Below are 27,477 nucleotides of genomic sequence, written 5' to 3' on the forward strand. Positions count from 1 at the left end.
TGAGATGAGACTGATGGGTCATGTAGTATGCATGGGGAGGGGGGATAAGAAATATATAAAAAAAATTCGTTGGAAGGCCTGAACAGAAGAGACCTCAAAAGACCTAGGCTTGGTTGGAAGGATATTAAAATGGAAGTTAGGGAAATAAGGCTAAAGTTTTGAATTGCATTAAGCTGGCTTAGAAAGTGGGATCTTGTGAAGACAGTAATGAACCTTCAATCTGTATAAAAGGTGGGAAATTTCTTCACTAGCTTCACAAGATGGGCTCAGCTTCATGGAGTTCATGCGTCATAAATGAAAAGACACTCACTGTCCTGTCATGATTTTGAATGCTTGTAGAACATGCCTTTCTTCTTCTCCTTCTTCTTCTATGGCATGACAGCCCAAAGTCAATCCTTGGCCTCCTTAGAACTTGCCTTTACAGTATTGTTATTACATATCTCCATACTTAATATTTTTCATTCTTTGCTGCTATGATTACAAAGACATTTTGTTTTATATTATTCTTTATTTACTACACTCTGTATAACATAACATACTATAGATGAATGACAATCGTATGTAAAAATATGACCGTGGAATACCAGCAGTCTGTTTGAACTATAGCTCATGTCATGAGTATTGCCAACAAAATAAATGCATTATAACCATATGTGGATGAGTATATGAGAAGACTATCTAATTAAGACAGTGCATTTAATTAATACTTGTACATGAAATGAGTACTTCATAAGCCCACCATTTTCTGTTCCTTCAAAACAGTGTTGCACAACCTTTCAACACTTGCGGCACACTAAATACTGTGGAAGAGTCATGTCCACACACCAACCCCATTTTGTATATCATGGCAGGGGAGGTAGATGGTTTATGGCAATGACTGGCCGTGGCAACTTATTATAAATTGACCGCAACCAAAAAATGTTCTATTTGATGTTTACAATTACCCATCTTTATTATTATGTCATTTATTTTAAATGTATTCATTATTTGAAATAAATTAAAATATAATAATTTCCACCATTTGATCAAAAATTTATTAACTATGTCCGAACATTTAAAGTTAAAGATACTTATTCATATCTTTACATGTAGATTGCAGAAAAATACATAGAGTGGATATAAAAGTAAAGGGGAGGTACACGTTTTGCTGCAATGTGTTTGTGTTGCTTTCCAATTCCATTTAGTGAATGTCTGTCCTCAGTCTACCCAATCATAATGAAGCAAATGAAAACTGAGACAGAGCAGAAAACAAGATTAACAGTTGTGTGTCTCATTATGGTTATAATTATAATATGAGGTGAAAATCTTGTGGCACACCCAGATGGCCTCAACAGCACACCTGTGTGCTGCGGAACACTGGTTGCGCATCACTGCTTTAGAAGGTAGAGGTATACAATCACTGTTCCAAAAAATGATATAAGTATAGAATTTCAAAGACTACAGGACTTAAATAATATCAATTTCTTGAGGATCAATGTACAATAATTACATTCCAAAATTATGTTCCATCTTACTTGCCCTTAGTGAATAATGTAACACAATTGGTCATGAAGATTTTTGTCTTCTGGGTTGTTGCGCCATGTAGTATGATAGATGTTTACCAACGTTTCAGAGGTCATACTGCCTCCGTCATCAGGGCCTGATGACGGAGGCAGTATGACCTCTGAAACGTTGGTTAACATCGACCAGACTACACAGCGCAACAACCCAGAAGACAGAAATCTTCATACTCACCGCTGTGAAAACCTCAAATCATACACTTGGTCATGTTCAGGGGTTTAGTCTTAAAGGTAATAGTGCCAGGGTGAGGTAGCATGCTATTCTGGGTTGACACAAATTATGCATTAGGAGAATTGTAATATGGGGGGGGGGGGGGGGAGAAGAGATAGAAAGTTTCACACACATATTTTCCCCTAATTTTATACCAGGTTATGCTGATTACATTATATTCTCAGAGGGGACCTCAGAACCAACTACATCCTTTGTCTAGGTTGCCTATATATGATGTCACTCAAAGAAGTACCAGGGTACCGTCCTGGATTGCCATGGCTTGATTACAGCAAATAAAAAAAATACATTACAAACCATAACTTCATCTTCCTCATTTATGACATCTGAAGGGCTTCTGACAGGAAATGAAAATAGTGGCTCTATGGAAGCAATTTGTACAGTGATTCTTCAACCACTTAGGTTTTCTGCAATATCACTTACTAAGATGCTTTTCTCACTTTGAAATACATCTTTATTTAATTATGATATATTTTTTAAAACTGCTGATATCTGAAATATACCAAAACCAATGATTATTAAAGTCAACTATGAAGGTATTTCTGATATTAAGTTTGACTTTATTAATATGGGAAAGTAAACTAAACTTACTAGCAAGATTCAATTGAATAAAAGTTTTCTTGGATATTATCCATCGTCTAGTAAATATAAAACGTAAAACGACGTTTCGGAGATGGGACTCTATCTCCGTCTTCAGGTTCCTACACAGTTGGGCCCACTAGATAGAGCTAATCCCTATCTCCGGACGAGAGATAGGGATTAGCTCTATCTAGTGGGCCCAACTGTGTAGGAACCTGAAGATGGAGATAGAGTCCCATCTCCGAAACGTCGTTTTACGTTTTATATTTACTAGACGATGGATAATATCCAAGAAAATTTTTATTCAATTGACTCTTCACCATCGTCAAGAAGTTTTAGATTTTTTACTAGCAAGATGTTTGACATCAGATTTGCAACACTGTCAGCAACAAGAAATTCATGATTGATTGTATGTTCTGATATCTGAAATATAATCGTGCAATACAAATCAAACAGTTCATTCATGATTGGAATAAATAATCAATGATGTGAGAATGGTCAACAGGTACTGGACATGTCAGCACAAAGAAATGGTTACTTTAAACTATATTACTTACAGCACTAAAAACCATGGAAATTGTACCTAAGATCTATGGACAATATAAAACACTGCGATATCTTGATTTCTTACAAGGAAATGAAGTTAAATAATTTAATTTAAAGAGTTCTATGCTACATCAGTGACATCATATGAGAGGCAAATGTAGAACTCACTTTACAATAGAGACATTTTACTTACTACTTTAATGCTCGGACTCTATCCATTAGGTTTACAGAGAAGTCAAACTTACAGTAGTGGAAATCATTAATTTAACTTTAAATTCATCAAATTGTCATCAATAATATTAAAACCTTGCATACCACGCAGTGTTGAACATTTATCTAAAATATATAAAATCGTGCATACCAACAAAACTGCTTACACTTTGAAAAACATTTAGTGCCAAACGCGTTTCGACCTTTAGAGATCATCGTCATTGGCAAAAACATTAACTCATTATAACAGACCATCGTCTTATGAACTGTATTATTTTAATAGACAGACTAATGAATTAATTTGTTTGTCACTGATGATGACCTCTTGAGGTCAAAATGCATTTGGTACTAAGTGTTTTTCAAAGTGTAAACAGTTTTGTTTGTATGCATGATTTTATATATTTTACATAAATTGACCAAATTGTGTTGATTGGAAGACATCTTCAGCGTGAACTTACTAACACCAAACTTCCCCAATTAAATAAATCGTCAGTTGAGTTTGTGTGCATGGCAGCTACAAATGAGCTGATCAGAGCTAAAATGATACAAGTCAACAACGGTATAAAATGAGTGTTTTAGGTGTTTATTCTCAATTTACTGCAAACAACAAAAATACATTTTTACTACAACTAATAACATTTCCTAACAAGAAAATGAAATTACCTTACACTTTTCATTTGATTAAAAAAATAAATTATACAACATGAAAAGAATCTGACTTGTACCACTTTAGCACCTAGGAACTGAAATAATTCCTATACTATAATATAAATTCCAGTGTCCTATTTGTGGAAGTTTTCTGTAGAAAAATGTATCTTTTATAACAAACAATGGTACTAAAAGATTTAAAATAAACTCAAAGATAACAATATACATTTTCCATAGTGTCTAGTATAACCTATGTTATTACTGACCACCTACAGAGACATTCTGGGTTCACAGGCCATCATCAATCTACCACTTGCAACATACACCTCATGATCTTTTATCTTCTTAAATCTGTCTTGTTTTTCAAGTGGCAGGATTAACTCGTTTTGATTCCAGTCTGATTTATCCACAGGTCTTCATGTTTTTCTCCCACTTTCTAGCCAACAGTGTAAAATTTTCCTTGGCAGCCAATCATCTAAAATATGCTTTATATATTGTAACCATTACTTTCTGTATGTTTAATTTCACGTTAATATTATAAATACCCAATTTTTACCTAAATAGTTTATCGTCTGTGGATATCAGACGTCCGATACATCAAAATACAACCTGATAATGAACATCAAAATGCATACTCCAAATCAAGATGAAGACTGAAAATTAAAAATCAATAAACGCAATGCACAAAAATGTACAATAGTTTTTAAAAATGTATGAATTGATAAGCCTGAAGATGATGTGGTAAACATCGAAACATGTCGTCAGAATCAAAAGCGCTGTGATAGATGTAATATTATACGACACAGAAAAGCGCCATAAAATATAACATAATGCAATTTATATTGTAAATGTTATAAAAAAAATTAAACAACATTATTTTAAAACAAGTTTTGTGTATAGACTGGAAAAATAAATATATGTATTTCTTATCTTACTTGTTGTCACTCCTAATGCTGATCTCAGAACTCTCATTTGTGTTGCCTCTACAAAGCCCATGCTGTCATCCATAATTTGCTACCATTCTCACTTCCTGGTATATTTTTCCATTAAAAGTACATTTCATAATTTTTAAAAGAAAATGATTACACAAATAAGGTGTGCAATAAAGTACGTGACATATGGAAAATAGATTACAGATGTACACCAGAGTCCTGATTATTGAACCTAAACAGGAGCGAAGGATGGTCAGATACTAAAATGTCAGATAATACAGAAAACTAATGAATATAATGGGTAATATCAACTCAATTTATAACAATCTACAATATTATTAAATTATGACAAAAATACAATATGACATCAAATAAAAAAATGTCAAAAAGACATTTTTTTTTTGAAAAATTAGTAATGAGTATTTGCTTTTGAGCCCCTCCCCCCTCCCAGTAAGGTCATGCCAGCATGTCTGTAACAACCGAGTACATAAAACGCAAAAGATGCACGGCGGGGGAGTGATTCATTCCACTCCAGGCGCAGTAAACTGTTGACAAAATGGAACATTCTGACACGGCACATTGGATAAAGTAGAATGTTGGATAACTGGGAATCTACTATAAAATGATAATGGCCTTTGAGGCCAAAATTCATCTTTGAATAGAAGGAAAATATTGTGATAAGTGTAAGTTATCAGTGGCAGTGATGGTTAAAATATTCTGTCAACATTAACCTCAATGCTACAAAGCAACTACATTTTATGTACCTTGTATAGGTCAAATGAGAAATTACTACACACAGGAGAATGTTTGGAGGAAGAGAGAGAGAATCAAGATGATGGAGGGGAAAACCAGTGAGAAGTCATATAATTGTACTCCACAAATCAAAGATAAGCTGGGCGAGACATGTAGCATACATGGGAATACAAGAAATGCAAAACCTGAAGATAGGGAACCACATTAAAGACCTAGGCTTATATTGAAATGGGAGTTAAATTAATTATTTTTAGTTTACTTAAAGACCCTTTCAGTTTCTCAGATATACCCTGTTCCCCAAAAAGATGTATACACATTATCATATGGAATATTAACCTCATTATCCATCTCTGTGTGTTGTGTTTATGAGGGGAACCTAGTGTGGCCTACACTTAAAAGATGGCACTGTAATATCTTTATCTTGACAACTTTTTCCGACTGATTGTTAGAGCGCAGAGGGTCTGTCAACTGCCCCCACCCAATGATTGACAAATACTTTAAGGATGAAACATACAGCACAAAGCCAGCAGCAGCTTTGGTCGCCATCTGTCCACTCGTCAGATGCTCACTACTTTCAACTGTGCCAAGAAGTTAACAGTGGTCATTCTGAACAGCTACACTATATTCACTAATTCACTAAGCATCAATGCTGAAGTATGAAATGGTTTAGTTTATTAAAATGTCTTTATTTCAATCACTGAGTGCATGCATACATCTTTTTGGGACATTCCGTAAAGTGACAAGTGACAGAATGATTAATAAATAATAAACTAAAAAGGGTGTGGGATAAAGCAGCAACGACCTACTTCACGGTACCATCCCAGAATTTGATTGGAGGAGCTGAGAAAAACCATGAAAACCGCAGTCAGTTTAGCCAGTCTCTGTGCCAAGACTTCAACCAGAAACTTACAAAATACGAGGCGCGTCCCAAAAGTAAGTTTCCCACTCGTCCCACAGCTAGCAAACCTTATATTGCGCGAAGCGACTGTGCGTACGTGATAGAGCAATGACGTAGCATGGCGCATGCACTAACGGCACTTCCCGCGTTCTCACAGTAGCATCGTTGCAGCTGTTGAAGATGGAGGTTCTTATTCCAGCTCCCGCCGACTGTGAACTGCGGTCAGTGATAACGCTAGGCCGCACACGGCTCGACGGACAGCAAGTCTCCTGCAGGAGTTCAGCTGGGAGGTGTTTAATCATCCACCCTACAGCCCGGACCTCGCTCCCAGTGATTTCCATCTTTTCCTACACCTCAAGAAATTCCTGTCCGGTCAGCGTCAGCGTTTTGAGAATGACAGAGAGGCGGAGATGGTTGTCACACAGTGGTTCCAATCCCAGGCGGCAGACTTCTACGACACAGGTATTCAAAAGTTGGTCCCACGGTATGACAAATGTCTCAATTCCGGTGGCGAATATGTTGAAAAATAGCTGGACACTTGCTGTATCTGTTGCAATAAATATTTCCATGAAATTGTGTTTTGTTTCTGTAAACGGCCCCAGGGAAACTTACTTTGTGGACCAGCCTTGTATGAAGCAGGAGTTCTAACCACTTAAGTATAACATTCAGCAATGGATGTTAAGAAAAGGTGTAAAATGAGGTAAAATGGGTCTGAATAAAAAAATATAATTGTGGTTCTTGTGGAAATGGGAATAACACCTTCAGGCACCATGTTCCATAAAAGGCAAAGAATATGGTGATCAGGTGGGTGACTAGTGGCTTTTTCTTAATCAGAGGGATGCTATTCAAAATTCAGAGGACCTTGGAAGCTTGTAGACATAAACACGCTTTAATAAAAATCTGTGAAAATTAATAGCACATCTTATAAAATGTAAAATATTTGTAAAGCAGATTAAGGGAACTGAATTTATGTTTCTTATTTTAATATCTGTGTTGATTTATTTTCATAATTTTGACATAAATTAACTATGTTTATACAGGCAGCTGGAAGTGGAATGGAAATACTTCATAAATTTAAAAATATTCTAAAATTGAAGTTGTTTTTGTAACTACTACCATGACAACAACTTTGAATTTCACAACACACTTTTGGATATGATAAGAAGTTTACTTTTTGATATATGAGTATGTATATCTCTGAACTGTCACAATTATTACAAAGCTGCAAATTTATATATATATGTATATAAGAAAGAAAAACATATATATTGGTAGTGTAAATGGATTTTTGGAGATGATAAACAACAATATCAAGGAAAGACAAAATCCCAAGTATGCAAGTGGAGAAAAAATGTACTTAACAAAATTCTATTTCTGATGATATAAAAATAAAACAACACGTTTAATAAAGAACGGCAGACAACAGACAGTCCACACAAGTGCTGGAGCTGATGCCCCCAGAAAGGAGAAAGACCAGTGGAAGATGGAAAGAGTTCACGATGCAAAGGCAGAAACAGAAGGACAGCGATTGCATATCGGAAGGCATCGGTGACGTCATGAAGTCGATATATATGTACATCACAACGCCGATAGGGAATTCAACATTCCTGCTGAGAATCCTATTATCAATTATGTTTAAACTATTTCTACAAGAGAATATCTGACTGTGGCCACCAGCTGTTTATATTAATGGCAATTTGATATCCACCCATAGAAAATATAATGCCAATATTATCAGCTGAAACGAATGCAGCTTTTCCAAATACTGTTAACAAATATATTTACCTCCATATATTGCGTTCAAAATAAATAAAATAATACGTAAGTCTTGCAGCCACCATCTTATTTGTGGACGGAGTTGGAAATTACCCGAAAACCACTATTCGTCAATTTGTAAAAATGCAGGATAAAATAACAATGTCTTGAAGAGAAAGCATGCAACAACTGCTTTGCTTTTCGGACTATCCAACAAACTGTAATTAATAATCACAATCTGATGCCGTACTGCACAGTCATGCTTAAGGTTATTCTACTTCATGCACTTCGTTCATCGCCCGGCCATTTGTTTTATATCAACAGATCTCTTGTCACGAAGGACTAATGTAGTCTATAGTATCATCTGAGTGATGAGACGGAGGTCAGAAGTTGGACTAGAACTGCCCATACCAGATCATGCTCTTCCCCAGGCTCTGGAACCCGAGGAGAGCATCATGAATACTAGGACGGAACGTCGGGAAGTTCAACGTTCATTGCCTCTGCACAGCCACGATAACGGTTGTCAATGGCAACCAAGTTGAAAAGAAACCCTTGTAACGCACAGTTACAATTTACATACACTGATTAATTTATGTCACAATTCAGATTTTACTGGGAGCGTCTGAAAACCAATTTCACTGAATGTTTCAGGAACTGTAACATGTGCTCAGTCGTGCTATGGACAGTTATCATAGAAAGACGCTGATGACCTTGAAGCGATGTCCATATATTCCCGATTTCCTGGACCGCAGAGTTTGCTCATTACATCTGCTGTTGCCCTCTTCCTGAAAAGCAGTGAAAATTACAGTTCTTAAATGTTTCAACATCAACAAATTTATATTTGGCTAGTCTTGGGAAGCTTATTTATATAAATAAAGCAATGAAAATAAAATAACATTTAAGTTGTCTCACAGAAAGTGACTTACAGTAGTACTGTTGTACCGTCAGCCTTATTCCTAGCCACCGAGTTCAAATTGTTCTTTCAATGTTTCTCTACATTTCTATTCTTTGAATAAATGCCGTATAAACCTTGGGAATGTAATGTCCCGTCAAATTTAATACTGAATTTTCAAAACTACCACATATGCTTTAATAAATTTTGGTTCTGTGGGGTCTACACTAAAAATTCTTAAGCAAATTTAATTTTGTAAGATTTGAGGTTTTCACAGCGGTGAGTATGAAGATTTTGTATTAGTCAATTATAATTTGTGCATGACAGGACATTCAAACTGAACTTCATAAAACCTGTAAAAAAGAAATGCCTCATTGTATAACAGATTAGCACGTGGCATAAAATACAGAAATCATTTCTAACCAATATGTAGTGTCAATAACTTTGAACAGTAGATATATATGAAACATCAGACTGTAATGCCTTTGGCATAAATTCTTTTCTGTTTCTAGAAAAGATACATAGTTATGATCTGAAATTAATATAATGATAGCAAAGGGATATGGAGGAAAACAGACAGTAGTTGATGGTAGTTACTGAAGTAAGTTTACTGTAAAATAGTGCAAAAAATTTAATTAAAGAACTATACTACTCAATGTGTCAATAATACACTGTGATAGGATACACCAATTTAAAGGCATTAATTATATCCTCAGTCTGAGGATGGAGACAATAGATTTCTCCAAACGAATGGTATCGGAAGCACACACAACATTACAACCCAGAAGATGAAGACTGACGTCTTCATTGTCATGAGAAACTCAAATATCACAAGAGAAGCAAATGTTCAAGTATAGGAGTTGCAGTACAACATTACTTGTGCAATTATTATAAACACTGATGGCATACAGCATAAAGGACTGAAGACAGAGGCAGTATGTTCCTCCAAAATACTGGTATTTACCTACAACCCCGCAGACAAATATTAATACTTTCTTCTGACTGTCAGTGTTACAGAGTTAATGGAACATGCCACGATAATTAAATAAATGTTTGTACGTTAACATCATATAACAATATATTAATTAATTACCATACTGATTGGAGTAGGGGCTATCCCCCCCAGAGCCTGCATGGCATAGACTGGTTAGATGGATTGTAGGTAGTTTATAGAATAGCTTTTGTTACTCTTATTATGATTAATAATTTAGTAATTTAATATAATTGTTATTATCAGGCCTGCATTGTCTGACTGGCAACAAACATGTTTATAAAGGCACTAAGAATGGTTTAAAAACAGCGCCAAATTTAATCATATAATAGATCTGTCTCTTTGAAATTCAGCGAGAAATGATGATACATTTACAAATTATGCCGATATAATAATTCATTCACCGTCCATACACAAACTTAAAATGTTGTTAAAATTTACTTAAAATTACATAAAATTACAACATTTTTTATAGAATTAGATCTTGATACATTTCACATTTGACGACATGTTTCGGTGTATTACACCATCATCAGGTCAATCAATTTAAAAACTGTTTTAAAAACTGTTGTACATCCTGCTCCGCGTATATTGATACGTTTGATTGTTTTGATTTTCTTCCTTTTAATGCTTGGATGTTTATATCGGGTTGTAAGTGATGCGTTGTACGTCCGATATTATGGGGCTGTAGATTGCCGATTCTATAAACATATTTAATTGTTATTCATAGGTTTACTTTCCTTTCAGACCATTACATTTCAATGAACTTATGCTGTAGTGGAATCTGTAAGAAGCTGCATGCAGTTTGCACCTACAGTTTGGACACCCTTTCTGTAACAAACTAAATATTCTAGTAATATGATATAGTTGAATTTAATATAAAAGAACTTTAAACTTTTGAATAAGTGAAAATCAATCAACCAGACTGGGAATTAAACCACACTTTATCACTGGTCTGACTGTACATCTCCTTTACTGGCATCAGTCACTCGTTTAATTATATTACATCTCTTCTCATCAAAAGATGCTGATGTCTGCTAGCTGATTAGTAGCATCCCTTTTTAAGCAAGCAATGATCAATTGCTACCCCCAGATAAAAATAAATGTTTAAATAGTTTGAAGCAATGTAATATTTGAGGTTTTCACAGCGGTGAGTCTGAAGATGACGTGTCTTCTGGGTTGTTGCGTCGTGTAGTCTGGTAAAAGTTTACCGACGTTTCAGAGGTCCTTGCTGCCTCCATCATCACGGTGCAACAACCCAGAAGACAGACATCTTCAATATGAAGCAAACTGTGGAAGCAGGAGACCATTCTGAAAAAAAATGATAATTTCAATGGCTTTAATCATGTTCCACATATTTAAAAAAGTAAATATTTTACCTTTCTCCCGATATAACTTTTTAGAAACAATTACACTACGTGTTAACACTGTCAAAACCCTATTTCCTGTTCCTGAGAGCCTAAAGGCAGCTAAACTAACTCACCCTCTTGTTGTCACATCCATTTCTGTGACCTGAATATTAGAAACATAGAGATGATCGTTGCACCAGAAGAAGCAGAGCGAGCGAGGCTGCAGAACGTCCATGTCGTACTCCCAGTAGAACTCTACCTTGTGGACCTTCCCTAAGTCAGTAGGATGCGTCACCACAAAGCTGCGAGACTGTCCATGCTGTAGTTTAACATAACCACTGGACGAAAGGATTCAACGGTATAAGTTTTAGCGCACAATCCAGAACTTTACTTCTTTGTGTAGAAAGTGAAATGCATGGCCATAATTATGCCTGACCACTTTCATATGAACAGTTTATATGATGTAAGATGGTAAGAAGCTCCACACTTACATTCGGGCACCGAGTGTACATCACTATTAGTTCTACGAATAAGTTAGGAAACATATTCGTGGTGTAACAATTTAGGTATACTCACCAGAATTTGAAATTTGACTCATAATGCATGTAAGCCTTCATGTACAGTGCCAGCGGTCCAATTTAAATTGAAATTGGGGAAAGTGTGACAAATGTTAATAAATGCCCCAATTTCAGATATGTTTTAGCATTTTTGATTTGTTACGTAAGGATAAAACTGACAGGAACACAGAGACATGGTAAAACAAAAAGGCTCATAATTTAAACTTTTAGATGAAAATGCGCCTAAATGAAGATTAGTGAAAAAAAATGCAACAATAATATCAAATTCATAAATAAAAATGTCTATGTTAAAATTATTCACAGTACGTTTATACGCAGAGAAGTACCTTCTATACATAGTTGATACACATACACACACATGAAAGACGAGACTTTTAATTCCCCATATCCCACAGTTATGCTACGCTGCATGTTGTAGTTTGCACTGCTCGGGGCTTCAAAGCATTATTCGCACCGAAAGGTCCCATTGCCTGTCTCTCTTGTCTTTCCAGCACACTGCTGTGATGTTGTCATGATCTCAACTTACAGTACCCTTTTTTCTTCTCAGGGTCCTTGAACCAAAATTTTGGGGCAGTTCTTCTGTTATGCCAAACAGTGTCGTAACAGGCACTTTTCCTGTTGTAGAGGTCACTGATGGTAGTTCACCTCAAAGTATCATGAACAATTTAGGTACATTCAGTTGTCAGCTTCCACAGGCGATCCTACTCCTGCGTTTCTCTGTAGTTGGTGTAGGGAGACAACAGCATAATATCGAAATATGAACAGATATGTTTTTTAATAATTGCTTTAGACAAGAAAGATATTTAGTACTGTTTGTGGTGCACCAGCACATCTTCTGGTGTCTCCTACGTAGAATAGGTTGCATGGAAAACTTTCTTTTCTTTGCTTGTGATACCCTGCAGTGGGAGGCCACTAATTTCTTGCAGGATGTAATCCTGATGGCAATACATGTTTGATTCTTGTAATAATAACTTGATCATAAATTACACAAAGAAGAGTTGAGGAGGCTGCAATGGAATAAGAATAATCCTTGATATTAGGTAATGCATTATGAGCCAACCCAACACTGGGTCTTGTAAATCCTTGTATCTGTCCGATACTATCTCTGCTCTCCGTGTACCATCATCTGCAAGTTATTTCGATAAAATCTCTGTAAAAAAATAAGCTATGTCCCAAGCTTCTCTCCTGAATCTTGGTCTAGATACAGTCATCGTACCATATTTTGTTCACTTAAACGGAGACCATTCAAGGGGCGTGATATTTATTAACTGAAAATAAATCACGTTGAAGCAATGTTACATGATGTGATGTGTGCCATGTCTTAAAGTCTATGGTGGGCCAACTAGGGATACCAGTGTAAGGTCTTTAAAGGTTAAAGTTGGTTAACAAGCATTTTGTTTCCATAGAACTTCTCTTTATATCTGCGATATGTTGATATCATAACCGGGAAATTGTATTTTTCAGTTTTGGAGTCACTTATTGTTTCTTCGTTCATGGCCTGACAACCATATTTGAATGTGTATTGGAAAGTAAATCATGCATACAAACAAAACTGTTTACACTTTGAGGGACACTGATGCCAAAAGCGTTTCGACATCAAGAGGCCATCGTCAGTGGCAAAACAAATTAATTCATATAATAAAAATCAAAAATATTATGGTTTTCTAAAGATTTGTATTTATATTTTATTTAGTGTTCTGTCTGACGACAGGTCCATATGAACAGGATCCTTCCATCCTTTTCTCGGACTGGGACCTGTTCATATACGTTCTTGGCAGATGATCCAGAAGTGGTTTGCCATTGCCTTCTTCTGTGTGTGAATGGAGTAATTGTTGGGATGCCACGGAGGAAAACTCCGTGTTGCCTAGACCACGGCCTTGCCCAACACAAGTTATAAATTCGGGCACCGCTGGGAATCGAACCCGAGAGCCCAGGATTACAAGGCCAGTGTTCTAACCGCTAGACCACCTCATCTTATTATTATTTAGTGTTCTGTCTGACGACAGGTCCATATGAACAGGATCCTTCCATCCTTTTCTCGGACTGGGACCTGTTCATATACGTTCTTGGCAGATGATCCAGAAGTGGTTTGCCATTGCCTTCTTCTGTGTGTGAATGGAGTAATTGTTGGGATGCCACGGAGGAAAACTCCGTGTTGCCTAGACCACGGCCTTGCCCAACACAAGTTATAAATTCGGGCACCGCCGGGAATCGAACCCGAGACCCCAGGATTACAAGGCCAGCGTTCTAACCGCTAGACCACCTCATCTTATTATTATTTAGTGTTCTGTCTGACGACAGGTCCATATGAACAGGATCCTTCCATCCTTTTCTCCGACTGTATTATATGAATTAATTTGTTTTGCCACTGATGATGACCTCTTGAGGTCGAAACGTGTTTGGCATTAGTGTCCTTCAAAGTGTAAACAGTTTTGTTTGTATGCATGTTTTATACATATCTGAATGACTGTTGCTAAGGCTATTAAAATATTACTGATAATTCATAAGAGTGGGGGAGTTATTTCTTAATACTTGACAATACTAACATTCACTCCTCACACTTCTGATGTGGAAGCAATGGAATCTGAAAGTTTGAAGACATACAGAGGGGTTAGACAGGAAAGTTTTTTCTGTCTTATGACAATGGATGACATAATGAGAACACTAAAAAAAGGACAAGAAAATTTATCGTGGAAAGTGAAGGAATATGCAGATTACAATGTCGTATGGTAGCAAAACAGAAGCAGTTTAGGGAAGACATTCCAAAAGGTTGTCATAATATGTAAATATTTTGGAGATTACAAGTCACTTTAAATGAAAGACTTGAGGTTCTCACAGCGGTGAGTATGAAGATATCCGTCTTCTGGGTTATTGCGCTGTGTAGTCTGGTCGATGTTAACCAACGTTTCAGAGGTCATACTGCCTCCGTCATCAGGGCGATGACGGAGGCAGTATGACCTCTGAAACGTTGGTTAACATCGACCAGACTACACAGCGCAATAACCCAGAAGACGGATATCTTCACTTTAAATGAATGTGTGGTTATGAAAATCTGCTGTAAGACAGCAGGCATGGGAAAGATAAAATGTAATGTGATATAATCATGAAATAAGATTGGAGAACTTTAAGCACGACACTTAGAAAGTAGAATAGTACAAATGGAAGAAAGAAGGAAGAAAGTATAAAGAGAGGAAAATGTTACCAATTGATGAGTTACGTGCTATGGAAATGGAAAATGTCTAAGGGGAAAATATGCCTACTTAAATGTTGCCACATGTTAATGTCTGAAGCAGAAACTTGGATGTGGACAAAGGCAGACTGATGGCAGCAGAGAAGAGATTTTTTAAGAGGTTCGAGTGAAAGACCAAAACAGAGTAAGAAATAAAAACATTAACACACTGGAAGACAGACTGAAAAATAACTGAATGAGATGGAATGGACATGTTTTAATAATGAATAAGAGGAGAAGTACAAAGAAGATTTTGAACATGAAAGTAAAGGGAAAACGCCCACGAGGGAGACCATGGTCAAGATGGGAACAAAAGGTTAAGAAAGATGTCACACAGATGGAATGAATACCATGGGAAGGAAATGAGGACCTATGGGTAGACACAGGTAGATGGAAGCTTGATTCTCAGATGACCCACTTAATGTTTAAGACAGCACTAACATCCTTACTTGGACCACCGTAGGTTTTAAGACATGGATTTGTGATCATCAGATTGATTCTGATCTATGAAGAGATGTCAGTGTACTCTAGAAGGATGACCGCATAACCTTCATAAATTTTCTTGTCAAAAGGGCCACTTTTCTTTCTTTTATAATTATTTTTACACAGCCTCCCTTATCAACTAGCAGGTAAGAATTTTAAGGGGAATTACCGTCTCATTTTCCGCTATACTCCGAAACTTGCAAATGAACGTTAAGCACAGGGCTGTGAAGTGTTTCCTGATTTATTTATAGGTTGAGTATAACATTATTTTCAGAGTGTAGTTCCAAAGACACGTATGTGTGCTTCATTTAGGGATTCTATGCGATTAAATACTTTCATTAGTAATTTTCTTTTGCAATTCCAAGATTCGCTGAAGCAACAAATTCCGAAGGTTTCATGTCATTTACTGGGAGTCGGGATAGCTCAGTCAGTATAGTGACTAGCTACGGGCTGGATGACTGGGGTTCGATCCCCGATGGGGGTAGAGGACTTTTCCTCTAGCCTCTGCATCCAGGCCTGCTCTGGGGCCCACACAGCCTCCTATCCAATGGGTACTGAGATTCTTTCCCAGGGGTAAAGTGCGGCCGGGTCGTGATGCTGACAATTCACCCTCATCTACTGCCAAGGTCAAGAAAAAGTAGGAGCTATACCTCCACTCCCCCCAAATGACCTACATGGTGTGTAGTGGGATGGCTTTACTTTTTTCGTCATTTACTCTCACACTCATATCTGCATGATCCGATTTGGTGTTCACTTCACTGTACATTTATCATTGGTGTGTGGGCCGATGTCCATTATGTACTTGCATTATTTTTCTCATTTACACAACAAAATTTATTATCAATAAATAAATAGCAGGTCCCTTGAAATGTCTCCACTGAGTGAAGAAAATATGGTATGAGGACTATATCTAGAACAAGAGAGAAGCTTGTAGATGAGGAGGCAACTGTCTGGAATACACGTTCTTTCTTATTCAAAAGAGAAATGACGAGAACAGCAGTGGGTAGCAGCAGCAGGAGTATCGGGCAGGTACAAGGATTTGTAAGACCCAGGGTTGCGTTGACTCGTAATGCAACACCTGACATCAAGAATTATTCTTATTTTAACTGGATACTCCAAATATTCCTAGCACAGTTTTTGGTTACATTATTATTGGTGGAATCAAATCTGTACTCCTGTCAGTGTTATTATATCCCACAAGCAACTCTTTACTTGTGATACCCTGCCACCACAGAGTATCACAAGCAAAGAAAAGGAAGTTTTCCATGCAACCTATTCTACATAGGAGACACCAGAAGATGTGCTGGTGCACCACAAACAGTACTAAATATCTTTCTTGTCTAAAGCAATTATTAAAAAACATATTTGTTCATATTTCGATATTATGCTGTTGTCTCCATACACCAACTACAGAGAAACGCAGGAGTAGGATCGCCTGTGGAAGCTGACAACTGAATGTACCTAAATTGTTCATGATACTTTGAGGTGAACTACCATCAGTGACCTCTACAACAGGAAAAGTGCCTGTTACGACACTGTTTGGCATAACAGAAGAACTGCCCCAAAATTTTTGGTTCAAGGGCCCTGAGAAGAAAAAAGGGTACTGTAAGTTGAGATCATGACAACATCACAGCAGTGTGCTGGAAAGACAAGAGAGACAGGCAATGGGACCTTTCGGTTCGAATAATGCTTTGAAGCCCCGAGCAGTGCAAACTACAACACACATGAGCTATGTTGATACACGTGACAGGATGGGCAAGAGGTCTGGCATAAGTCACAGAGCTTCGAGTGGGAGGGGGGAAAAAGAAACTTTGTGCATTTCAACTTGCTGGAAACTGTACCAAAAAAAACTGACCCTCAAATTTTAGGCTGTCATAAGGCGGAGAAAAGTTGGTTGAAGCTATCTTTGTGTGTGGACAGCAACAAAACATATTCTACATTTGCATGTCTGACGCAAAAGAAACATTTGCATGATAAATTCACATTTAAGGTAAATATATTAATAATACATTTTTCAAAACATGGAACTAATGATGGCAGAAAATGTAAATGTGTGAGACATTCCTTCCAATTAAAAGTAATCTTCCGGAGTTGACAGTCTGACGAATGGTTCCAAGTGGTTAAGTAAGATCTTCTGAACAATATGTAATTTATTTCATTGTTGCATGTGGATTTTTAATAAAGATACATTGTTATATATATATATATACATACACACACACATACACATGCACAGCACAGTGTAACTGGGATTTAATTCAGGCCAGCTTGGAATATACGGATTTAAAAGCCTGGTACTTTAAAGGTTAAGTATAAAAATATTTAGGAAAAAGAACATAAATAAAGTATGTTTCAAGTATCCATAATTTCCCATCTGTACCAAATTTTGCCAACAGTGGTAAATGGATTTACATATTTGCAGTTTTTATTCGAGTGTGGCCAGAAAAGATCAATGTCTTCAATACCAACCAATCCACATTTGCTGTGCGAAAGGCTGTAATGAAATATGAAATCACTTTTATACCTCTCAGATCACCATTGCAATGTTTATTTTATGTCTAATTTATTTTTAAATGTATTATGTATATTCTGAACTTAGACTTCAATAAGTGTTAATAACAGCTATGGTTCCCTTACTCCCAACTTCCCATAAGACCCCCTCCTGCAAATCAGAGTTCTGCACCTGCAGTGTTGTTTAGAAATGTAACCCCTCTGCAGATGGTGAGAAATTAATGTACTTGTATACTGTCAAAGATGAAATGTTGTTTCTACTACACAGCAAAGTATAGTTTCATTCACTATGCATCATCTTTCCATTTAAATGAATGGCAGACTATAAAATCTACAAACTTCACTGATATCAGATATTAATGAGATAGTATAGTTGCGTCATATTGTGATATTAATTAAAATAATTATTATATTTGTTTACCGTCAAATCACAATAAAATAGTAAGATAAGATAATTAAAATGATTAAAATATCATCTTATGTTCCATATCGAGCATTCGATTTACATCGGAACATTCACAACATGTTTCGGTTTATCAAACCGTCATCAGGTGTAAATTATAAACTTTTAAACTCAAATTACAATTATTTATAGTTTTACAATTTTATACTTTTATCATCTTTCTCAGTATATTTTTTGGAAGTTGTGTTTAGATATTATTAATATAACATTATTGCTGAGGTGGTGTTTTGATGTTTTACCTGTCATATATGAAATAGCAATCGGTTCAGATGTGTTCAGAGGAGAGATCCAGAAGTGTTACCATCTCAGAACGAGGTTCGTTATTGACTGTGTCAATAACGAACCTCGTTCTGAGATGGTAACACAGTCAATAACGAACCTCGTTCTGAGATGGTAACACTTCTGGATCTCTCCTCTGAACACATCTGAACCGATTGCTATTTCATATATGACAGGTAAAACATCAAAACACCACCTCAACAATAATGTTATATTAATAATATCTAAACACAACTTCCAAAAAATATACTGAGAAAGATGATAAAAGTATAAAATTGTAAAAAACTATAAATAATTGTAATTTCAGTTTAAAAGTTTATAATTTACACCTGATGACGGTTTGATAAACCGAAACATGTTGTGAATGTTCCGATGTAAATCAAATGCTCGATATGGAACATAAGACGATATTTTAATCATTTTAATTATCTTATCTTACTATTTTATTGTGATTTGACGGTAAACAAATATAATAATTATCAGATATTAAGTTTTAACACTTTAGGCAGAGACGCATACATTTAAATTTAATCACCAAACCGTGCGCTTCGAGGTCAGAGAATGATCATCCCCTCCAAAACATGGATCTGAGTCTGCGGTACAGTGTTGCTTGCTTTGCTATGCTGCAAATTCTGAGCTGTCTTCACTCCTTGGTGTGTGTTGTAATGTTTCATAATTTTACTTTGACTATGAAGCATGCAATTTGGTGACGGCTGCTAAGATTAGCGATAATCTATGTCGCTATTATTCCTTACTGTTCATACCTTGGCGTGAGGTCCAGGTTTCGAATGATACCCGTGTCACTGTGTAGTGATATTCTCATGAAGCCCTGAACCCAATTTTCAGCTCGTGGTGGTTTAGCCAAATCTATCGTCACCTTATAGTGACGACCTAACAGAAGAAAATATCAATTATAACAATTATTTAAACAAAAGTAGTGAAGCAGGATTTGAAAATCAGTTCAACTTAGAATGATCATACTTCCTGGAGTTTATGGAAATTATAAATTTATGTATAGCGTTGTGTCCTGATTGCTTTCAGGGTGAGCATTTGTCCATGACATTTGTGATGGATGTTAAATTGAAAACAATATGCAGCGTAACATTTAAATAGCATGTCCACTGATTTCAGTTATTTACATTGCTAGCAACGACAACTCACACAGTTTATATTTTCTATAAAACACCGGGGGTATAATGCTGAAACTTCTGTTTCGTATTTTTGCATTTTCTTGCATACATTTACTTCATAATATTGTACTGTTTCTTGAGTAAGTGAAACACATTTTATCAGCTGCATATGTTACAGTATTGATGATTGTCAATGTGAAAGTGAGTAGGGCATGCGCAGAAGAAAAAAACATCGTTCAATCTAGCTGGTTTCTGGATCAAGAACCAAACCCAGAATCTTTCAACTATGAAGGATGAGCCCAGACTGTGGTCATCTGGGTTCACAAACCATGTAATCCTGAGGAATGAGGCAGTAGGTTCCTCCAAAATGTCAGTATCCACCTATAAGACTACACAGTGACACAACCCCAAAGAACACAACCTGAACTCACACCTCTGTAAAGGGCGAAAGTAACCTAACCAGCCAATTTGGCTTAAAGCACGTGATTTTCATTTTATCAACATACATAAATCATACTGGCACAGATGCTCATGTAAACTACAAAACTTGTGCAGGAAGTATTTAAACGGGACTAACGTCTACAAACAGAATAATATATATTAATAAATGCAGGAATGAAACTCTTCATATGGGGAGGTTAAACATACGTACGGCAATATGGGAAATCTTTTCCTGTAGTGATGAAATACTTTCCTCCAGGGACGAGTTCCCCATTGTCAAGGGAATTGCTTAGCATTTCGTCTGCTCTCAGTCCCATCACTGCACATTCACTGGCATTAGAACCATGACAGGAGAAACAGCGGCCCTGCAATGAACATACTCACTGAAATGAACGGCTAATGACCTAGAGCATCCACCAATTACAATCAAAGTTTTCTTATGCTGAATCTTCCTTCACTCTTTCCAATATGAAGCACATAGCAATGTGAAAGTTTTGTATGATATTAGGCAAGATGTTTTATTGTGTATTATTACATTGTAAAAATGGCAAACAACATATTCATCGCCCTGATGACGGAGGCAGTATGACCTCTGAAACGTTGGTTAACATCGACCAGACTACACAGCGCAAGAACCCAGAAGACAGAAATCTTCATACTCATCGCCCTGATGACGGAGGCAGTATGACCTCTGAAACGTTGGTAAACATCGACCAGACTACACAGCACAATAACCCAGAAGACGGATATCTTCATACTCTGATGACGGAGGCAGTATGACCTCTGAAACGTTGGTAAACATCGACCAGACTACACAGCGCAACAACCCAGAAGACGGAAATCTTCATACTCACTGCTGTGAGAACCTCAAGTCTTACAACAACACTGTAACCACATGAAATAAAGATTACTTTACTTTCAACAAAAATAATTACAAACCATTATAGGTACAAATGTGAAGCATGGCAGACTATTCCGGGATGTAATAAACAAGTGAAAAGACAGAAAATACACCCGTATTTCATGACAGTCAAGCTTTACAAATTCTAAACATATCATAATGCGTATCATGCTGCCAAACTAATAACATCATGTGACATTTTATGGAATGCAAATAAAGTTGTATTCCCAGCTGAGGTAAAAAGTGCAAAATGATAGTGCAGCTAATAGGCACTGATTAATGATTGTGGTTTTGCATAATTTTTATTTTTGATACATTTACGATGACTGTTATCCAGAATCCAGTCTGTCATTGTGTCTCTTGTGTGTCTGGGTTTAAAAACTACTTTAACAATGAAAACTGCCGTCTTCTCGGTTTTAGCGCTGTGTAGTCTGGTAAGGAGGAAAGTGAGAAGCCTGGCTTGTCCATTAATAAGGATAAGACAGAGATTATGATAATAGATCGAGCTGAGTCCCTGCCACAAACAGACTTACTGCAAGAGTATGAAAAAGTGAATCGTTTTATCTACCTAGGTTCCATGGTTGGGAAAGGTGGTGGTTCTACTAAGGAAATACGTCGAAGAATAGTACTAGCTAGAGATGCTGTATCAAAGCTGACTGTCATTTGGAAGGATCACAATATAAGTAGATGCACTAAACTGAGACTGTTGAAGACTCTGGTGTTTCCATGGCGCAGAAACGTGAACAATTAAGGCAGAAGACAGAAGAAGAATCGATTCTTTTGAGATGTGGGCATACAGGAGGATGCTGAGAGTATCATGGATGGAGAAAAGAACCAATAACTCGATACTCAACGAACTCAATGTACAGAAGAGACTGTCCTCCATGTGCTATTAGCGAATTCTACAGTTCTTTGGGCATATTGTATGACGGTAGGATGATAGCATGGAAAAAATTATTGTCCAGGGAAAGGTTGAAGGGAAAAGATCGCGCGGAAGATTCTCAAGGCGATGGGTGGACCAGGTGGAGGAGAAGTCGAATCTGTCGCTTGGCCTCCTACTGAGAGAGGTAGAAGATCGGACCGATGGAGACAGATTGTGAAACGAGTCTAATGATGGGTGACCAACTTTCAACATTGGAAGCCGGACTAATGATGATGAGCCTGGTAAAGGTTTATTGATGCTTCACAGGCTCTTGCTAGCAGCGGAACTGATTTTTCAACGCGAAAGATTGAAAATAGACTAAAATGTACAGCACAGAAGACTTACACATTGTTAAAGTAGGATTTGAGGTTTTTATGGCAGTGCGTTTGAAGATGGTTGTCTTCTGGGTTGTTGCGCTGTGTAGTCTGGTCGATGTTAACCAACGTTTCAGAGGTCATACTGCCTCCGTCATCAGAGTATGAAGATTTCTGTCTTCTGGGTTGTTGCGCTGTGTAGTCTGGTAGAAGTTTACCAACGTTTCAGAGGTCATACTGCCTCCGTCATCAGAGTATGAAGATTTCTGTCTTCTGGGTTGTTGCGCTGTGTAGTCTGGTCGATGTTAACCAACGTTTCAGAGGTCATACTGCCTCCGTCATCAGGGCGATGAGTATGAAGATTTCTGTCTTCTGGGTTGTTGCGCTGTGTAGTCTGGTCGATGTTAACCAACGTTTCAGAGGTCATACTGCCTCCGTCATCAGAGTATGAAGATTTCTGTCTTCTGGGTTGTTGCGCTGTGTAGTCTGGTCGATGTTAACCAACGTTTCAGAGGTCATACTGCCTCCGTCATCAGAGTATGAAGATTTCTGTCTTCTGGGTTGTTGCGCTGTGTAGTCTGGTAGAAGTTTACCAACATTTCAGAGGTCTTTGCTGCCTCCAATATCAAGATGAGGAGTCATCACTCAAATCCTACTTTAACAATGTGTAAATCTTCTACACTTTAAATTTTGGTTTATTTTTAATATTTCATGCTGAGAAATCAAATATGTTGCTCTTGTTTTTGAATGTCAGTGACAGAAGAAAGAAAATAAATTAATACAAAAACTTAAAAGAAACAAATTAAATTTTATGGCCTCCGAAGCCATTATAAACACGGTGATTAAAAGAATACCAACTAGGAAATGAACCTGGGTTGCCTGCACCATAGGCAAACAAGCTACTGACTGAGCTTTCGTGGTCAATGTGAGGCTGCCTCCCTTTACAAGACTTACAAAGCAACAGCAAGGAATGTGAAAAATAAATCTGTATATTACAAAAAAACAATGGAGTGTCAATACCTAATACTTTGGCCAAGAAGTCAGAAGGTCCATTGCCATGTTGCAAAACTGGAGCTGAAATCAACCAGGTAACCTTGTAAGTTGTTATGCATTCTTTGCACAAAGTGCATAGGGAGAACACATCACAGGCTGGTCATGTATGTCCATCTATCAGTTCAAATGATTCTACTCGAGAACCACAGGACAGATTGGGATGAAATTTCATGTGAAGGTTGTGCCATTCTGCACAACCTCAAAATAACATACTTTTGAATATCCTATCAGCAATGACAAGAAAGTGACAGATGAGGAAATTCGAAAGGTAGATATTGCAAAGCTGCAGCCTGTTGGCCAAAATTGGAACTACTAAAGTTCGAATTTGTTTGCTTACAGTGGTTACCATATGAGCCGGGATAGCTCAGTCAGTATAGTGACTAGCTACGGGCTGGACAACCGGGGTTCGATCCCCGACGGGGGCAGAGAATTTTTCCTCTAGCCTCTGGGGCCCACCCAGCCTCCTCTACAATGGGTACCGGGGTCCTTTCCCGGGGGTAAAGCCGGCCGGGGCGTGATGCTGACCACTCACCCCCATCTAGTGCCGAGGTCAAGGAAGAGAGGAGCTATACCTCCACTCACCCCAAAAGCCTACATGGCGTATAGTGGGACAAACTTTACTTTACTTTTACAGTGGTTACCATAGAGTCAGAGTAGCTGTCAGTACAGTGACTGATTATGGACAGGAATGGGTTTCGATCCCCAACAGGGGCAAAGTTTTTTCTAGCCTCTGCATCCAGACTGACTCTGAAGTTCACCCAGCCTCCTGCCCAAAGGGTACCACAGTCCTTTCTTGGAGGTTAAGTGCAGCTGGGGTGTGACGCTGACTACTCACCCCTATCGAGCCGAGGTTCAGAATGAGTAAGAGCTATATTCATGTGCCTACTTGGCATACAAACGGACAGGATTACTTACTTATTTTTACTATTTACAATGGTCACCATTCCTGACCGCTGTTATGCATTCCTTTAAATGTTTGCTGTGGTTGCTATGGTAAGAGTGTTCTGTATTCACGTAAGTGGTAATCGTCAAAATGTTTGTTTATGTTAAGAGTGTTTCTGTTGAAACAAGTTAGGTTATTAAATGCTAATTTCGGCTAAGTTAGGTTATGTCACGTCCATTAGGTTAAGTTGAGACATGTTATGTTGGGTTATGTTTGTTTAATTTTAGTTTAGGAAGTTTTGATTAGGGCAGATGTTTAAATATAAAGTTTCTATGCTGGAATTTAGAACAAGGGGATTGTGAAATTTTTAATTCTTTAGTTTAAAATTTCGGAAAAACTGAAGAATTTAAAATGTTGGGTATTTATACATTTCGAAAATGTTGAAAATTCAAAAAATTTTAAACCATGAAAATTGAAAAATATACAATTAATAAAATCTGACAATGTGGTACGATTATTTAAGGCTAGGTTAGTTTGGGTTAGGTTTAGCAAATTAAGACAGGTTATGTCACTGTAGGTTAAATTAAATCAGGTTAGAAGAGGGTAGTTTAATTTATGTTATGTCAAGTTTGTTTGTTTACATACAGTTAGGAAAGTTAGGTTAGCTTAGACATTATTAGGTAATTTCTTGATTTAGGTTTTGTTTGGCCACTTTAGGTTACTTGAGGTTAGGGCAGGTTAAATAAATTTTGGCTAAATTGGGTTCCATTGGGTAAAGTTAGTTTATGTTATGACAGATTAGGGAACATTACTTGCATTTATGCCACATTACGTTAGGTTTGGTTGTTAAGTTATTTTTGAATATTCAAAATGTGGGACAAACTTATTTCACACAAGACGAGTTTAATAACCCTAAATGTAGTTGCAAAGAATGCATGAGAATATCCTGTGTATTCCAGTATGGAATAAGCCTGTTTCTTTTGCCTTTATGAAGTATATTACGGTCTAGAAGTATAAAAGATCTGTATGCAGAGTAGCAATTTTGCTTACTTTAGGTCTAATACACCTAAGAGTGTAACTGTTTCTCAAGAACATAAAATTGTACTATGTCTTTTATATAACTTTATCTGGAAACCTAGTAGCGAGCGGTTACAGGTCACTAACTAACATAATAATTGAACTCTTTTTGTGTGAAGCTAGTGAGACAATGCAGATACAACTCACAGAACCCAGACTTACTTTTTAATTTTGATATGATAGCAAACTGTAATAAAGGTTTTCTTTTTCTGCCATACTCTATAGTGATATCTTCATCATCCACTACTGTGGGTTGCCTTACACAAAACTTTCTAAATACTTCAATACTGCTTTAGTAACTGATAACAGCAGACAAGGGGCTGGAAACCTTCAAAGGCCACATCTGAATTTTGAATCACCTTACAGCGACTACATGGTAATGGTCTCTCTAAAGTTTCCACTTTCAGACATTTAATACTTAAAATTAATTTTTAGACATGTTAAATTACTAATTTTTATAAATATTTGCAACTCAAATTACCATAACAAATTAAACCATCAAGAAACAAATAAAATGGTAGCTATTTTGAGTATGAAAATTGTACTGTAGGGATTATTTTAGCTGTGAGAGTCAATTAGCAAAAAACATAGATGGGTTGAATACTTCAATAAAAACTTGTGTCACTGCAATCTTAAAAATGAAAATCCGTGCTCTTGTAACGTTTATCAGTCACATATCATGTCTTTCGTGCAATGCAGCTGGCCACGCTTTGCACTAGCAAACCACTAAACTTGGAGTTAAGCCCAACCAATAGCTCCATTGTATTGGGGTTTAAATTGCCTTCTGCCATATAATGAAAGCTAATAATATTAGGAAAAAAGCTGAAATGTCAAAAAGAACGCCATTTTAAGTGCCACCTGCCTTTACCATAACATAATATGTTAAAATCAGTAGCGTCTGTAACACTTATACTAAAATACAATGCAAGGCTGGACATTAAAATTAAATGGTCCAATAGTGTCAGGACATTGTGAATTAAAAAAATGAGAACAGAGGGTTAACATCTCATTAAAACACGTCTTTGATTTCTAACCACAGGCCAAAAATAGAAGTTAATGGAGCATTAAGAAATTGTTATTAAAACTGATATATTTATCACATTTTGATTTCTTAGGTCATTGAAAATTTTTAACTACAGTGGATTCCAGTTAATTGGGACACATCGGGACTATAACACTTTGGCCAAATTAAGTGAATGTCCCAATTATGCGAAGTTTCACGTAAAAAGTTAAAAAGGTTTCTTCTTTAAGATTTGCCCCAAATAAACGGCTGCCCCGATTAACCGATGGCCCAATTAACTCAAATCTACTGTATTGACTATCAAGTGTCAAGAATTGTATACAATCCTAATAAAATTAATATTCATTAACTGTAAATGTGTATGATTTGGACTTACTATTTTCACTGTCATAATATGTATAAATTACTTGCCTGCAGAAAGTGCTGATAAGAGTCACAACGATGAGCCACGTAAGGGCACTTTGAGTTGATGGAGTCGATGAAGAGTTTGATGGCTCGGATGTGATTACAAGCGACGAGTACTCTACTAGCCTCCTCGATGCCATCACGTATCAACGTGAGTGGCAACGGAGTTTCAGTCAAGTCGCAACCAGGTTGTTCCTTGCCATTATTTGGATAGAAGTCAACGTGGCCGCATGGCTGCCGCATTCCATAACCTGTCATATGATTACGAATCGACAACAAAACTGGAATAAACATCTTGATAACAGTCACAAAGCTGACAATATAAGACACTTATCCGTGAAACAATGAAGACTTACACTGATCACCTCTCCCAAGGGCATTTTTTTTGGTTTTTAAAATGCTTAATTGTCTCGAGGTTAATGAAATGTTGAAAATAACCGTATATT

General features: G+C 36.9%; 1 protein-coding gene across 3 annotated transcripts in view; it reads right to left on the bottom strand.

The window, feature by feature from the left end:
- Positions 1–2,984: 2,984 nt before the first annotated feature.
- LOC110833933 (pancreatic triacylglycerol lipase-like) overlaps positions 2,985–27,477 on the bottom strand; it is a 125,224-nt gene continuing 100,731 nt past the window's right edge. For 2 of the 3 annotated variants that reach the window (XM_087361396.1, XM_022072546.2), the window contains 5 exons: positions 27,038–27,282; positions 20,667–20,820; positions 19,649–19,775; positions 11,476–11,679; positions 2,985–8,894 (listed from right to left, as the gene is read on the bottom strand). In XM_087361396.1, the coding sequence (XP_087217522.1) occupies positions 8,786–8,894; positions 11,476–11,679; positions 19,649–19,775; positions 20,667–20,820; positions 27,038–27,282 (839 nt within the window). In that variant the 3' untranslated portion in view covers positions 2,985–8,785. Of the gene's footprint in view, positions 8,895–11,475; positions 11,680–17,609; positions 18,126–19,648; positions 19,776–20,666; positions 20,821–27,037; positions 27,283–27,477 lie in introns of those variants that run through there. The other variant, XM_087361397.1, reaches the window with a different exon arrangement.

The sequence above is a fragment of the Zootermopsis nevadensis genome, unplaced genomic scaffold (assembly GCF_977971745.1).
Source record: "Zootermopsis nevadensis isolate Lab colony 2312 unplaced genomic scaffold, Znev_1.0 Znev_ptg000057l, whole genome shotgun sequence".
In the NCBI taxonomy this organism is placed as follows: domain Eukaryota; kingdom Metazoa; phylum Arthropoda; class Insecta; order Blattodea; family Termopsidae; genus Zootermopsis; species Zootermopsis nevadensis.